At 42.1% G+C, this 17,311-nt stretch overlaps 1 protein-coding gene across 9 annotated transcripts in view; it reads left to right on the forward strand.

Moving 5' to 3' along the window:
• fbn2b (fibrillin 2b) overlaps positions 1-17,311 on the forward strand; it is a 145,385-nt gene that overhangs the window by 37,173 nt on the left and 90,901 nt on the right. For all 9 annotated transcript variants that reach the window (XM_058073248.1, XM_058073249.1, XM_058073252.1 and 6 more), the window contains 2 exons: positions 15,346-15,441; positions 15,693-15,788. In XM_058073248.1, the coding sequence (XP_057929231.1) occupies positions 15,346-15,441; positions 15,693-15,788 (192 nt within the window). The remainder of the gene's footprint in view (positions 1-15,345; positions 15,442-15,692; positions 15,789-17,311) is intronic.

Genomic DNA, 17,311 nt, shown 5'->3' on the forward strand with positions numbered 1-17,311 from the left:
TTTACGCATATATCGGATTTATATCCGGTATATGCGTAATTCGGATTTTATCCGTTATAAAAAGGCACTTCCTTGACTATGTTTCCAATGTACCTGGACGCACAGGCAACGCTGCAAACGCTGCAAATGACGTCGTATAGCGGCCTGTCACGATTCGGCGAATCGGAGCGCCACGATGCAGCCATCCGATATATGCGAGGGAAATTTCATGGAAATGCATTACAGAAAAATTGGTTCATTTTATCTGTCCGTTGTGAGCGAATTTCCGATATATCCGAGGTTTACTGTAATTACAAATGACACATGAATGGATAACTTAACATTTAACTTAACATTTTTTGCAAAGGGGGGAGAAGAGGAGATGACTTTGAAACCTTTATTTTGTCACAAACACGAGCGAGAATGTCGTAACTGAAGGTGACCCCCTTAAGAGGAAGACCACGACGGATGGAGGCGGGGTCAGCCTCTGACCTGCACAGCAGGATGCACACGGATCTCTTGCCGAGTCAGTGCTTTGGAAAGAGCCATGAAGTCATGTTCCGGCAGGGGGGTCAAAAGGCACGGAAAGCAAAGTGATAAATTGGAGCTTAGCCCGGCTTAGAGGAGCTCCACTGAACTGTCACTGTCACGGCCATTCCTCGCTTTTCTACCCTGCGCTGGAGACGTCTGTGGAGACGTTTTATTGGTTGTGGGCAGAGGAGGGAGAACGATTGAGACATACAGTGAAGAAAATAAGTATTTGAACACCCTGCTATTTTGCTATTTCTCCCACTTAGAAATCATGGAGGGGTCTGAAATTTTCATCGTAGGTGCATGTCCACTGTGAGAGAGATAAACTAAAAAGAAAAATCCAGAAATCACAATGCATGATTTTTTAACAATTTATTTGTGTGATACAGCTGCAAATAAGTATTTGAACACCTGTGTATCATCTAGAATTCTGACCCTGAAAGACCTGTTAGTCTGCCCATTAGAAGTCCACCTGCACTCCATGTATCATCCTGAATCAGATGCACCTGTTTGAGGTCGTTAGCTGCATAAAGACACCTGTCCACCCCATACAATCAGTAAGACTTTAACTTGTAACATGGCGAAGACCAAAGAGCTGTCCAAAGACACCAGAGACAAAATTGTACACCTCCACAAGGCTGGAAAGGGCTACGGAGCAATTACCAAGCAGCTTGGTGAAAAAAGGTCCACTGTTGGAGCTATCATTAGAAAATGGAAGAAGCTAAACATGACGGTCAATCTCAATCGGAGTGGAGCCCCATGCAAGATATCACCTCGTGGGGTCTCAATGATTCTAAGAAAGGTGAGGAATCAGCCCAGAACTACACGACAGGACTTGGTCAATGACCTGAAAAGAGCTGGGACCACCGTTTCCAAGGTTACTGTAGGTAATACACTAAGACGTCATGATGTGAAATCATGCATGGCACGAAAGGTTCCCCTGCTTAAACCAGCACATGTCAAGGCCCGTCTTAAGTTTGCATATGACCATTTGGATGATACAGAGGAGTCATGGGAGAAAGTTTTATGGTCAGATGAGACCAAAATAGAACTTTTTGGTCATAATTCCAATAAGCGTGTTTGGAGGAAGAAGAATGAAGAGTACAATCCGAAGAACACCATCCCTACTGTGAAGCATGGGGGTGGTAGCATCATGCTTTGGGGGTGTTTTTCTGCACATGGGACAGGACGAGTGCACTGCATTAAAGAGAGGATGACTGGGGCCGTGTATTGTGAGATTTTGGGGAACAACCTCCTTCCCTCTGTCAGAGCATTGAAGATGGGTCGTGGCTGGGTCTTCCAACACGACAACGACCCGAAGCACACAGCCAGGAAAACCAAGGAGTGGCTCCGTAAGAAGCATATCAAGGTTCTAGCATGGCCCAGCCAGTCTCCAGACCTGAACCCAATCGAAAATCTTTGGAGGGAGCTCAAACTCCGTGTTTCTCAGCGACAGCCCAGAAACCTGACTGATCTAGAGAAGATCTGTGTGGAGGAGTGGGCCAAGATCCCTCCTGCAGTGTGTGCAAACCTGGTGAAAAACTACAGGAAACGTTTGACCTCTGTAATAGCAAACAAAGGCTACTGTACCAAATATTAACATTCATTTTCTCAGGTGTTCAAATACTTATTTGCAGCTGTATCACACAAATAAATTGTTAAAAAATCATGCATTGTGATTTCTGGATTTTTCTTTTTAGTTTATCTCTCTCACAGTGGACATGCACCTACGATGAAAATTTCAGACCCCTCCATGATTTCTAAGTGGGAGAAATAGCAAAATAGCAGGGTGTTCAAATACTTATTTTCTTCACTGTAGCTCCGATTTGAGCCAAATTGTTGTGATGCTTTCATGTTACACTTTATGTAATGTATGTATGACAAAAGTATATGGACACATCAGGCTCAGGTTGTACTCACGGTACTTTTGGTTGCCATAGGCGCAACCATTCGCACCCTTCTGTTTAGAAGAGCTAGTCTAGTCCAGTGATCCTCAACTGGTGGGTCGACACCCATGTATACATTCATTCCTTCATTCATTCATTTTGTACCGCTTACCTTGGGGGGTGCTGGAGCCTATCCCAGCTGTCTTTGGGCGAGAGGTGGGGTACACCCTGGACTGGTGGCCAGCCAATCACAGGGCACATATAGACAAACAACCATTCACACTCACATTCATACCTATGGACAATTTGGAGTCGCTAATTAACCTAGCATGTTTTTGGAATGGGGGAGGAAAGCGGAGTACCCGAAGAAAACCCACGCATGCACGGGAAGAACATGCAAACACCACCAGTGGGATTGAACTCAGGTTTCCTAGCTGTGAGGTCTGCACGCTAACCACTCGACCACCGTGCAGCCTATATACAGTAAACCTCGGATATATCGGATTCAATTGTTCCCACTGGTTTTGTCCGATATAAGCGAAATCCGTTATATGCATATACCGGAAAATGTCCGTTTTACGCATATATCGGATTTATATCCGGTATATGCGTAAATCGGATTTTATCCGTTATAAAAAGGCACTTCCTTGACTATGTTTCCAATGTACCTGGACGCGCAGGCAACGCTGCAAACGCTGCAAATGACGCCGCATAGCGGCCTGTCACGATTCGGCGAATCGGAGCGCCACGATGCGGCCATCCGATATATGCGAGGGAAATTTTATGGAAATGCATTGGAACGGGACTGGAGATTTTGTCCGAAATAGGCCAAATCCGTTATAAAAAATCCGATATATGCAATGAATTTTTATTGGAAATGCATTACAGAAAAATCGGTTCTTTTTTATCTGTCCGTTGTGAGCGAATTTCCGATATATCCGAGTCCGATATATCCGAGGTTTACTGTATATTCCAATTTTGGAGTAAATTTTTTGTTGAAAAACGGCATGTTTTTCCATCTTAGTATTATAGTATTCATGGCTTTATATCCATGCTATGAGCATGTAGTACCAGGCACATTCCCAATAACAAGTAATACAGTATTTTGCTTGTTTTAAGCATAGAGGAACTTCCTGGGTGCACTGATTTCACAGAGCAACATAGAACGGAACGCTACACCTAGCGTCCAAAACCGAATTATCTTTCGCTAGTAGCCTGAGGCATTGTGAGTGTGGTGATGCTAGTTGCTAGCCGGAGTGGTGAGGTGTCACTACGCCAGTAACATACACTATATGACCAAAAGTATTTGGTCACCTGCCGTGACTCACATATGAACTTAGGTGCCATCCCATTCCTAACCCAAAGGGTTCAATAGGATGTGGGTCCACCTTTTGCAGCTATTAAGGCTTTAACTCTTCATAGAAGGCTGTCCACAAGGTTGAGGAGTGTTTATAGGAATTTTGGACCATTCTTCCAAAAGCACATTGGTGAGGTCACACACTGATGTTGGTGGAGAAGGCCTGGCTCTAAGTCTCCGCTCCAATTCATCCCAAAGGTGTTCTATGGGTTTCAGGCCAGTCAAGTTCATCCACACCAGACTCTGTCATCCATGTCTTTATGGATCTTGCTTTGTGGACTGGTGCATAGTCATGTTGGAAGAGGAAAAGGCTGCTCCGAACTGTTCCCACAAGGTTGGGAGCATGGAATTGTCCAAAATGTTTTGGTATCCTGGAGCATTCAAAGTTCCTTTCATTGGAACTAAGGGGCCAAGCCCAATTCCTGAAGAACAACCCCACACCATAATTCCTCCTCCACCAAATTTCACACTTGGCACAATGCAGTCCCAAATGTACCGTTCTCCTGGAAAACCTCCAAACCCTGACTCGTCCATCAGATTGCCAGATGGGAAGGCGGGATTCATCACTCCAGAGAAGGCGTCTCCACTGCTCGATAGTCCAGTGGCGACGTGCTTTACACCACTGCATCGCCTTGGTGATGTATGGCTTGGATGCTGCTGCTCGGCCATGGAAACCCATTCCATGAAGCTCTCCTTGTACTGTACTTGGGCTAACCTGAAGGCCACGTGAAGTTTGGAGCTCTGTACCAACGGACTGTGCAGGAAGTCGGCGACCTCTTTGCACTATGCACCTCAGCATCCTCTGACCCAACTCCATCAGTTTACATGGCCAACCAACTCTTCCATTTCTTATATTAAAGCTGACGGTTGACTGTGGAATATTTAGGAGCCAGGAAATTTCTCGACTGGATTATTTGCACAGGTGGCATCCGATGACAGTTCCAGTTCCACACTGGAATTGACTTAGCTCCTCAGAGCGGCCCATTCTTTCACAAATGTTTGTAGAAACAGTCTGCATGCCTAGGTGCTTGGTTTTATACTCCTGTTGCCAGGCCAGGTCAGTAGGATTCCTGATTCTCATCATTTGGATAGGGGAGCAAATACTTGTGGGAAAATAGTGTAGTTCTTTGGCGAAACAACGTTAATAACAATAACAACAATGTTGCTGTAGCTTGGCTAATATGCATGTCGCATTATGTAAATGAATCCTTGTTTGGCGCTTTTTGGACATATTTATAGGTGGAATAGGTGCGTCCCATTACATGTGTTCTTATCTTAGTAGGGCCCTATGATTTCCATGTTAACGGAATCGCAAAATTGGCCAGAAAGGGAATTTACTGTTAAACACGAAATCTCACACAAAGTGGCATAATGTGAATGAAACATATTATTGTGAGGAGAAGGAATGTTCATACGTAGTACAGTAAACCTCGGATATATCGAATTCAATTGTTCCCACTGGTTTTGTCCGATATAAGCGAAATCCGTTATATGCGTATACCGGAAAATGTCCATTTTACGCATGTATCGGATTTATATCCGGTATATGCGTAAATCGGATTTTATCCGTTATAAAAAGGCACTTCCTTGACTATGTTTCCAATGTACCTGGACGCGCAGGCAACGCTGCAAACGCTGCAAATGACGTCGTATAGCGGCCTGTCACGATTCGGCGAATCGGAGCGCCACGATGCGGCCATCCGATATATGCGAGGGAAATTTCATGGAAATGCATTGGAACGGGACTGGAGATTTTGTCTGAAATAGGCGAAATCCGTTATAAAAAATCCGATATATGCAATGAATTTTTATTGGAAATGCATTACAGAAAAATTCTTTTTCATCTGTCCGTTGTGAGCGAATTTCCGATATATCCGAGTCTGATATATCCGAGGTTTACTGTATGAAGTTTTTCCCCAGCTGACCGCTCAATCTTGGAGGAATCTAAGCACAAACAGTAACCCGCCTTCTCCCGAATGAAACATGTCAAAACGGCGGTGAAAAAACTTTTCTCTAAACTATTCTCTTATGGAGCGCGAATGCTGTGTGTATCCTGCGTGTATACGACACATGCTGAGGGTGGACTGCCTACCTCTGATTTTGGATGAGTTGCCATTGGCAGTCCAGTGGTTCACATCCAGAGGAATGGTCTTTGCCTAACCTGTCTACACGGACAGTCCCATTATCATGTGTTTATAAGCAGGGGCCAAAAAGACGAAATTACTGAATGGGAAACATGGTGTCATTAGTAGCTGTTGACATATTCAGACCACCGTTTAAAGCAGGGGTCTCAAACTCAATTTACTTGGGGGCCACTGGAGCTAGGGTCTGGGTGAGACTGGGCTGCATCAGGTTTTCCAAAAAAAAAACACATTTATTAAAAACAAAAAAAATTTAAAAACTTTGCTTTGGTTCCAATTTTCTACAAGAAAAGCTCTGATAAAACATTCCACTGTTCTCAAATATCTTACTTTTTATTTTTCTACACAAAATAAGATGAAAAATAAATAAACAAATCAAGAATAAAGAAAATCAATCAATCTGTAATAAAAAAATAAATATAATAATAATAATAAAACGGCAAATAATAAAAACTTAAGAAACCACATATAGTTGATGGGTAGACAAATGATTTTTTTCAGATTAAAATGAACAAAGCATTATTAGAGCCCTGTAGACATGACAAAACACGACTATAGTCACATTTATACTCTTTTTATTTACAACATATTGCGCAACTGCAGTGTCTTGAGACACATGCTAACTCGCAAACTGGAGAGCTAGCGACCTAAACGGTAGCCTTCAAGTTATTTCCTTTAAACTTAAATAGCCAAAAACTTACCACTTCCACACAGATAGGGAGGATAACTATTAACAGTTATTTAACCTTTGACCTGAACATTAATCAAACGTAATAATTTTTTCTGGGTACATGATACCATACAGCAGAGGTAGGGAACCTATGGCTCGGGAGCCAGGTAGGGCTCTTTTGATGACACTATCTGGCTCTCAAGCATTTCTTACCACAATAAAAATGTGGTAAGAAATGTGTAAACATTTTAAAGTAAACCATCACAGAAATGACTGTTAAAAATAATATTCAAAATCAACAACTTTCTTATGCATTTTAATTCGTCCATCTATATTCTGCTGCAATACGGCCAACCATATCTATCTTTCCTGGTGATATTTTCCAGGTCAAACACCAAAACTTGATTATTACTGGGTAATGCTGTAGTCTACCTCGGTCATTAAGATGTAAATGTAAACTTTCCTCCTTTAGTCAAATAGCTAGAGCTGCAGAACCAAGCCTTCTGGTGAAGATGGCCAAAAGAATGAAATACGTGTACTGAATACGGTTCAAAACTATGCAGCAGCAGAAGTTACATTAATGGCAGCAAGTATTTGATTTATTATTAGACACTGCGCTGCTCACGAAAGTATGCTGGCCACACCCCATTGGCGTGGGGTAGTGTGCCTGGTCTACATAATTAGAGCCCATTATATCTAAAACTGTTGGTCTTACATAAAAATGCACACATTTTATTGCATTCAAAATGTAAATGGCTCTCACAGATACACATTTTAAAATATCTGGCCTTCATGGCTCTCTTAGCCAAAAAGGTTCCCGACCCCTGCCATACAGCATCCATATCAAACTTGCGCGGGCCGCACTAACATTAAACTTTCATATCAAGGCGGGGGCCTCAAACTAGTGTCCTGCGGGCCACATTTGGCCCGCGGGCCGCATGCTTTAAAGGGTGATTAATTCCAGTTTGAGTGCACCTATTTCCCTTATCTTCATGGTATAAACACCTTCTGGCTCGCCGATTCTCAGATAACATCACACAAGCTGGCCTATGGAGGTTAAAAGAAAAAACAGCCCATTTTGTGATGTTGGGCAAAAAAAGGCAGTGTTTTCTTTGGCCGCATGAGTCGGCGTGGTGGTGACCTGCAGATAGATGTCAGCTCGCGGGCAAGAAGGCTGCAATAAGTCACCCTGACAGAGTGGCGGGTCTAGCAGCTGTGCCGAACAACGTCCAGGGTCATCTTTATAGCCCCGTCGCCTCATAACCATAATTAAGAAATGGTTAGCGCTGACATTCTTGGCCGAATGCTGAGAAACAGCTGCCTCAGGCTGACACGCTTCCATGGGTTCTTGACGAGGGGGCCCGGCGGATTCTGGGAAAGAACAACTTTTTTTTAATGACAAGCTAGGTTGTTGCATTAAAGGTAATGTTCCTTACAGATAATGAAATGTTCAGTGTGGCCTCCACTATACGTCCTTTAAAACTCACATTTTCTCTGTGGTTTTCTATTAACTGTAAATAGGAACTCACATATTTTTGCCTTGTAACATAACACAATTTAGTTCAGCTGGTGTGAAATACAATGTATGTTTTTCTTCATTTTTCTCAATTTGCTGCACCTCCTGTGAAGTTTTCTGATAGAGATATATAAGGAAAATAAACTAAAAAAATGAGCACTTTAGGGACTGTTTACAGGCAGTGTTTTCAAGTGAATCAATGTGTTGAAACATCCTGGCGTTCCTTGTGTTTTGTGCCACCATGTTTTGTACCACACCGTGACGACTTTTATTGTCATGTTTTTGTGTTATGACACCCCCTCGCCCCTCCATAAATTAATAATACTGTGGGAAAAGTAAAAAAAGAACTACTTGCATATGTACTAGGTTTTGTGTCATGGCATTTCGTGTCGCGGCGTTCTGTCTCACACCCTTATGTGTCACGCTGTTTTGTGCTACGTTGTGATGACGTTTTGTGTCATGATGTTTGTATTATGATGTTATTAATACTGTAGAAAAAGAGAAGTCGTTACATGAATTTTTTTGGTCATAGCGTTTTGGGTCACAGAATTTTTGTCATGGCGTTTTGTGTCACGATGTTTCTCTAATAATGCACTCCCATAAATGATTAATACTGCAGAAAAAGAGAAGTCGTTAAAGGCACATTTTGTGTCATGGCGTTTCATGTTGCATCATTTTGTGTCACCCCGTGATGTGTCACGCCAATTTGTGTCATGGCGTTTCGTGTCACAACATTTTGTGTCACACCGTGATGTGTCACACCGTTTTGTGTCATGGCGTTTTGTGTCACACTGTGATGTGTCACACCGTTTTGTGTCACACCATGATGTGTCATGGTGTTTCGTGTCACGTCGTTTTGTGTCATGGTGGTTTGCGTCACACCGTGATGTGTCACACATTGTGATGTGTAATGGTGTTTTGTGTCATGGTGTTGTGTGTCATGGCGTTTTGTGTCACACCGTGATGTGTCATGGCGTTTTGTGTCACACCTTTTTGTGTCATGGCGTTTCCTGTCACATCGTTTTGTGTCATGGTGGTTTGCGTCACACCGTGATGTGTCGCACATCGTCATGGTGTTTTGTGTCATGGTGTTGTGTGTCATGGCGTTTTGTGTCACACCGTGATGTGTCATGGTGTTTTGTGTCATGGTGTTGTGTGTCATGGCGTGATCTGTCATGGTGTTGTGTGTCATGGTGTTGTGTGTCATGGCGTTTTGTATCACACCGTGATGTGTCACAGCGTTTCGTGTCACATCGTTTTGTGTCATGGCGTTTCGTGTCACATCGTTTTGTGTCATGGCGTTTTGTGTCACACCGTGATGTGTCATGGTGTTGTGTGTCATGGCGTTTTTTGTCACACCGTGATGTGTCATGGTATTTTGTGTCATGGTGTTGTGTGTTATGGTGTTGTGTGTCATGGCGTTTTGTGTCACACCGTGATGTGTCATGGTATTTTGTGTCATGGTGTTGTGTGTTATGGTGTTGTGTGTCATGGTGTTGTGTGTCATGGTGTTGTGTGTCATGGTGTTTTGTGTCACACCGTGATGTGTCATGGTGTTGTGTCTTATGGTGTTGTGTGTCATGGCGTTTTGTGTCACACCGTGATGTGTCATGGTGTTGTGTGTCATGGCGTTTTTTGTCACACCGTGATGTGTCATGGTATTTTGTGTCATGGTGTTGTGTGTTATGGTGTTGTGTGTCATGGAGTTTTGTGTCACACCGTGATGTGTCATGGTGTTGTGTCTTATGGTGTTGTGTGTCATGGTGTTGTGTGTCACACCGTGATGTGTCATGGTGTTTTGTGTCATGGTGTTGTGTGTCATGGCGTTTTGTGTCACACCGTGATGTGTCATGGTATTTTGTCATGGTGTTGTGTGTCATGGTGTTGTGTGTCATGGCATTTTGTGTCACACCGTGATGTGTCATGGTATTTTGTGTTATGGTGTTGTGTGTCATGGCGTTTTGTGTCACACCGTGATGTGTCATGGTATTTTGTCATGGTGTTGTGTGTCATGGTGTTGTGTGTCATGATGTTTTTGGTCACATTGTGATGTGTCATGGTGTTTTGTGTCATGGTGTTGTGTGTCATGGCGTTTTGTGTCACACCGTGATGTGTCATGGAGTTTTGTGTCATGGCGTTGTGTGTTATGGTGTTGTGTGTCATGGTGTTGTTTGTCATGGCGTTTTGTGTCACACCGTGATGTGTCATGGTGTTGTGTGTCATAGCGTTTTGTGTCACACCGTGATGTGTCATGGTATTTTGTGTCATGGTGTTGTGTGTTATGGTGTTGTGTGTCATGGAGTTTTGTGTCACACCGTGATGTGTCATGGTATTTTGTCATGGTGTTGTGTGTCATGGTGTTGTGTGTCATGGCATTTTGTGTCACACCGTGATGTGTCATGGTATTTTGTGTTATGGTGTTGTGTGTCATGGCGTTTTGTGTCACACCGTGATGTGTCATGGTATTTTGTCATGGTGTTGTGTGTCATGGTGTTGTGTGTCATGATGTTTTCTGTCACATTGTGATGTGTCATGGTGTTTTGTGTCATGGTGTCGTGTGTCATGGCGTTTTGTGTCACACCGTGATGTGTCATGGAGTTTTGTGTCATGGCGTTGTGTGTTATGGTGTTGTGTGTCATGGTGTTGTTTGTCATGGCGTTTTGTGTCACACCGTGATGTGTCATGGTGTTGTGTGTCATAGCGTTTTGTGTCACACCGTGATGTGTCATGGAGTTTTGTGTCATGGTGTTGTGTGTCATGGTGTTGTGTGTCATGGTGTTGTTTGTCATGGCGTTTTGTGTCACACCGTGATGTGTCATGGAGTTTTGTGTCATGGTGTTGTGTGTCATGGCGTTTTGTGTCACACCGTGATGATGAAATGTTGAGATATTGGAGAAATCATCCCCAGCTTCATGTTTAGGGATGAAAATAGCATTTTGAGCGGATCTTTTATGAAATGACAATTTTCGAATAAGCCCATCTCTCCCACCCTTGCAATGCCCCTTCCAGGGTAGAAGAAAAACATATTTTATATGCGTTTTATGTGCGTTCTGCACACACTATGAGTGACTTAGGTGTTCGTTTAGGTATTAGTTCCGACTTCGAGTAAAACCGGACATTGTCACAGGAATGGAAATCAATACATTTGGACAACATTGGGCTTGGCATGTGGTTATGGTTTCTATTCTTGCTGAAGTTTAGGCTGACTTGTCATCAGCCTCTGCGGGCCGTGCTAATCAGTACACAACACAGCAATAAAGCTCCTTGGTTTTCCATCACACACAAACACACCAATGCGAGCAGACTCAACACAAACACGCTCCGGGACTTCCTGTGTTCCGCAGCCCCTCGTAAAAAGCACCCAGATGTGAGCAGCTGAGCGACAACGCTATGGCTCAAGACAGAGGCGCATTGTTGCGCGGCAGAGCAAACGCCTGAACACGCAGGCACCAGCACCAGCACCAGACACCCCCCCTTTGCTGTGCACGTGCAGCTTTCCAGGCACGGGTCATCGGGGTGACTCGTCTAGCGGCTCTACTTTCCCAGCCCGCAGAGGATGCAACGGCACGGGGAGGAGGTGCAAGGAGGCGAAGTTAGGCAGTGAGATCATCTGGTCCTGTCTCCAAATGTGCTTGTTTGCTCGCCCGCCCCCCTCCCATTCAGCTCCTGTGACAAAGAAAACATCGCACACGCTCCGGGTCTCTCAGGCGCCACCTCCAGTGTCATGTTTGGTCTCTTTTAGTGAGAGAATATACTGAATCCATTACCTGTCCCACTGAACGCCAAGCTGAGGTCTGCGTGCGTTCTGGGTTGTTAGAACTTGGACATGGACGCCTCAATCCGGGCTGGTTTTCCAACCTTGAGAGGAAAAACTGACCAATTTCTCTTGGGATGAGTTGCTAAAAGACAATTGCACACAAAACTATTTGCTCCAATTTATCGCCTTGTCGGCATTGAGACGCAAGCCAGGCGAAAAGTAGCTTTGGCCAAGGAGCGTCAATGGAATACGTCTGGAAGAATTAAGGAGGTCTTTTTTGACAGTGAATTACACCTTTTGCCCATGACACTGAAACGTGTGCAGTTATTTCGAGTCTCTGGCTCCGGTGGAGTCAAACCAGTGGGTGGCAAGCCTGGAGGATCTGGTTTGATGCTCACCCATTCCCCCTCCGCCCCGCCGCATGCCAGAAATGCTAACGAAAGAGACATAAACAGATGGTGGGGAGAAGAAATAGGATGTATGGGGAGCGAGAGAGAGGAAATGAATGTTGAACTTGCGATTAGGATTTTCAAAGGCTGAAAGTTGAACGCAGGAATGCATAGGAAGAAAGGAAGGCAAACATACGCGGACTAAAGGACAATGCACGGGCATCCCCTGAAGCCCACATGAAAGGCAAAAGAAACGAGGATAGTATAGAATGCTATTCATGTCTTTGAAATACATTGAATGCTAAAGTATCTCCACAAAGTCAAAGAACCCTCACCCTCATTTCAGCGACCGTTTTAGTCTTCTGAGTGAAGGGAGCTTTGAGGTCTCAGGGAAGATCCAGATGTTGGTTGTCCGTAACGTAAACCCGCTCATACCGTAGCCTCACCACCGCCAAGAGACCACTCCAACTGCAGCACATGCATGCATTTGAATGCACCATTCACCCACGGTCATCTCCTGTGGTTGCAGCTTTTGCAAATGAGCCATACACAATTCCAGGAAAATGAAAACATCCCAGTTCATTCCATGGCTAGTACAGTAAACCTCGGATATATCGGACTCGGATATATATCGGAAATTCGCTCACAACGGACAGATAAAAAAGAACCGATTTTTCTGTAATGCATTTCCAATAAAAATGCATTGCATATATCGGATTTTTTATAACGGATTTGGCCTATTTCGGACAAAATCTCCAGTCCCGTTCCAATGCATTTCCATGAAATTTCCCTCGCATATATCGGATGGCCGCATCGTGGCGCTCCGATTCGCCGAATCGTGACAGGCCGCTATACGATGTCATTTGCAGCGTTTGCAGCGTTGCCTGCGCGTCCAGGTACATTGGAAACATAGTCAAGGAAGTGCCTTTTTATAACGGATAAAATCCGATTTACGCATATACCGGATATAAATCCGATATATGCGTAAAACGGACATTTTCCGGTATACGCATATAACGGATTTCGCTTATATCGGACAAAACCAGTGGGAACAATTGAATCCGATATATCCGAGGTTTACTGTATTTACATATTTTTGGAGTCTATATTGATACAAGCTCGTGTTTTTTGGCCTGGTTCCCAACAGCCACTGAGGATTTGTGTACGTATGAATCTTTACGGTGGTCTTGTCAGCAGAGTCCTGCTTCACATCAGAATCATAATCATATCTCTTGTCGGCGATTTTTCTTCTTTTTTTTTTTTACCTCCCGTTATATCAGGGCCTCCTCCCTCTCCGTGCAAATTCCTGGCTGACGGCAGCATCCAGCAGGTTCAACTTATGGCTGACTTCTGGTCTGCTTGATAGAATTCATGTCGTGTCGACTAAGCAAGAGTTGCTGTGGAAACACTCGTGTTGTGTTGTACATCATTAACGTTCATTTTGGAACTGCTTTTATTGAGGGGCAGGAAGTCATCCCGTTTCTATAACGGTGCTGTAAGTCCAATTTAGTGTAAGATGCAACATACATGTGGGAGTGTGTTGTAACATGAAATGTCATAACATGGAACACTGTAACATGTGCGGTGTCTTTTGTCACTTTTCACTTTCATTTGCTTTGAGAAAGAAAGAAGAGTCTGCCACACAGTTCGGCGACATTATGAAAAAAAGCGAAAAGCACACTCACACTTGCGAAGGGAAAGAAGTGAACTTAAATGTGACGTGTATTGGTCCGCCTACGTATTCTTTCATGACTAGTTCTTTCTTTCTTTTTGGACAGTTTTAATCATTTATGGGAGTGCATGTGTTTTAACATGAAATGCCGTAACATGAAATGACGATGTATTCTTCCACAACCAGTTCTCAAACAAACAGTTTTAATAATTTATAGGCGTGCATTGTAACATGAAAGTCTGCAACAAGAAATGAAACACCGTAACATGAAACATCGTAACATGAAACGTCATAACATGAAACATCATAACATGAAACGTCATAACATGAAACGTCATAACATGAAACGTCATAACATGAAACGTCATAACATGAAACATCATAACATGAAATGTCATAACATGAAACATCATAACAAACCATCATGACATGAAATGTCATAACATTAAACGTGATGACATGAGACGTCATAACATGAAACGTCATAACATGAAACGTCATAACATGAAACGTCATAACATGAAACGTCATAACATGAAACGCCATAACATGAAACGTCATAACATGAAACACCATAACATGAAATGTCATAACATGAAATGTTATAACATAAACCGTCATAACATAAACCGTCATAACACGAAATGTCATAACATTAAACGTGATAACATGAAATGTCATAACATGAAATGTTATAACATGAACCGTCATAACATGAAACTTCAGAACATAAACCATCATAACATGAAATGTCATAACATGAAACGTCATAACATGAAACATCATAACATAAACCGTCATGACATGAAATGTCATAACATTAAACGTGATAACATGAAATGTCATAACATGAGACGTCATAACATGAAATGTCATAACATGAAACGTCATAACATGAAACTTCATAACATGAAATGTTATAACATGAACCGTCATAACATGAAACGACATAACATGAAACGTCATAACATGAAACGTCATAACATGAAACGTCATAACATAAACCGTCATAACATAAACCATCATAACATGAAACGTCATAACATGAAATGTCATAACATGAAACATCATAACATGAAACGTCATAACATGAAACATCATAACATGAAACGTCATAACATGAAACGTGGAGTGGTTTGGACCCATGGTTGCTCAGCGTTTTCTCCATGTTGAGCAGTTAACCATGTCTCATTTCACTTTCTCTTTTTGTCCAGTATTACTCATTTATGGGAGTGACCTGTACCACGAAACGTCATAACACAAGGCTGTCTGTAGAGTCAAATTGGACTAACTACCATACAAAAGTACAATAAACCCTCTAACGGAAGAGATATGCCACCCTTCATTTCTTTGGATTTTGAATACATCTTCCTGAAAAGGAGTAATAAGTTGTATAAAATCATCCTAGTTGTTGTCTTATTGTTATTTTTCTTCTTTTCCCCCACAGTTCAGTCATGTAATGTTAGATGCATGAATGGAGGCAGTTGTGCTGAGGACTCCTGTTCCTGCCCCAAAGGCTACACGGGCAACCACTGTGGACAACGTGAGTGCAAACACAAGCACACACAGCACCTGAGTGTGTGTGTGTGTATGATTATACAGTATTACGGTACTCTGAGTCTGACTATGACCATTATGATGTAATGACCAATCTAATCCAATTATGTGGCCGTCATAATGTAATCATTTCATATTATCAATTATGGTGCTAAAATGCAGACCCTGCCTATCAAGTACATTTTCTCCTTCATCATTTGAGGCATGGTGAAGTCATTGTTTTTGGGTTTTCTTCAGCTGTGTGCGAGAATGGCTGCCAGAACGGCGGGCGATGCATCGGCCCCAACAGATGCGCTTGTGTCTACGGCTTTACAGGCCCTCAGTGTGAGAGAGGTAAGATCATTCACCTGGTGCTGCTATTCAAATCAGTATGATTTTGTGAGAAATGAGAATGAAAATCTGTGCTTCTATTAAGACTCTTGCAATTCTACACACACCAAATTCCACTACAAGCTACTTGACCCACATACAGAACATATCATCAGCAATGTAAGAAATATTATGTCTGCAGGCATAGGGCTTATTATTGTCCTAAAATGAATGGACAACCCCTCAGATATGTCCATTTTATATTAATTACAGCCTACAAATTCTTTTGACAACACCCAGGCAAACATCAATCTATCTGAGAGGGACACCAGACCTTCAGATAAGACACAGAACAAAGTGCAAGTCTGCCTTATTTGTGGTTTATTATCGTTCCAAGCTTTAACTGTGGTCATGTGTTGTGTTCTTATCAGCAGATTTATTCTATTAATGCTGACTTCAGTGCCTGCTGAGGCAGATGACTTCATGCAGACAGACAGGCAGACAGACAGATAGAGGGTGTGTGTGTGTGCACCGAGCTTTGAGTGGAAGCATGTGAGTGTGATGGCGGAGGCGACTGTACGATGCACGAAGCATGAGAAGTGGTGGCTGATAGTGATTTCATGGAGACAAATTGTAACTTTTCTATTGGAAGGCCCAGGTGTATTGATGGAGTACATATGACGGCCTCATTGAAAGAAAAAAAAAATGGAATAAACAATAAACAATACATTTGTGAGAATGAAGTCATAAATTTACAAGAAAAAAGTTATAATATTACGAGAATAAAGTTACATGTTTGCAGGATGAAGTCGTAAATAAAACAGTAAATCTAAAAGAAAAAAGTAATACATTTACAAGGAAAAAAGTCACACATTTATGTGAAAAAACAAATATATTACATATGGTACATATGTTACATATTAATATTACATATTATATTATTATTATACATGCATAAACTTTATGTAACAGAGCCATGAAACATCATAACATGAAACGTCATAACATGAAACGTCATAACATGAAACGTCATAACATGAGACGTCATAACATGAAATGTCATAACATGAACCGTCATAACATGAAACGTCATAACATAAACCATCATTGCATGAAATGTCATACATGAAACGTCATAACATGAAATGTCATAACATGAAATGTCATAACATGAGACGTCATAACATAAATCGTCATAACATGAAACATCATAACATAAACCGTCATAACATGAAACGTCATAACATGAAATGTCATAACATGAAATGTCATAACATGAAATGATGTCATAACATGAAGGAAAAAAGTCATACATTTATGTGAAAAAACTAATATATTACATATGGTACATATGTTACATATTAATATGACATATTATATTATTATTATACATGCATAAACTTTATGTAACAGAGCCAGCTATAAAAAAGGGGAGATTATGTGACTTTTGGCTTTGGCATGTGGAGAAAAAAAAAGTCTGAATTTTATGAGTGTCGGAAAATTTTAAAAGTCAGAAAAAAAGTCAGAAAATGTATGAGAAAAAAGTG

This window comes from Doryrhamphus excisus, chromosome 5 (assembly GCF_030265055.1).
Source record: "Doryrhamphus excisus isolate RoL2022-K1 chromosome 5, RoL_Dexc_1.0, whole genome shotgun sequence".
In the NCBI taxonomy this organism is placed as follows: domain Eukaryota; kingdom Metazoa; phylum Chordata; class Actinopteri; order Syngnathiformes; family Syngnathidae; genus Doryrhamphus; species Doryrhamphus excisus.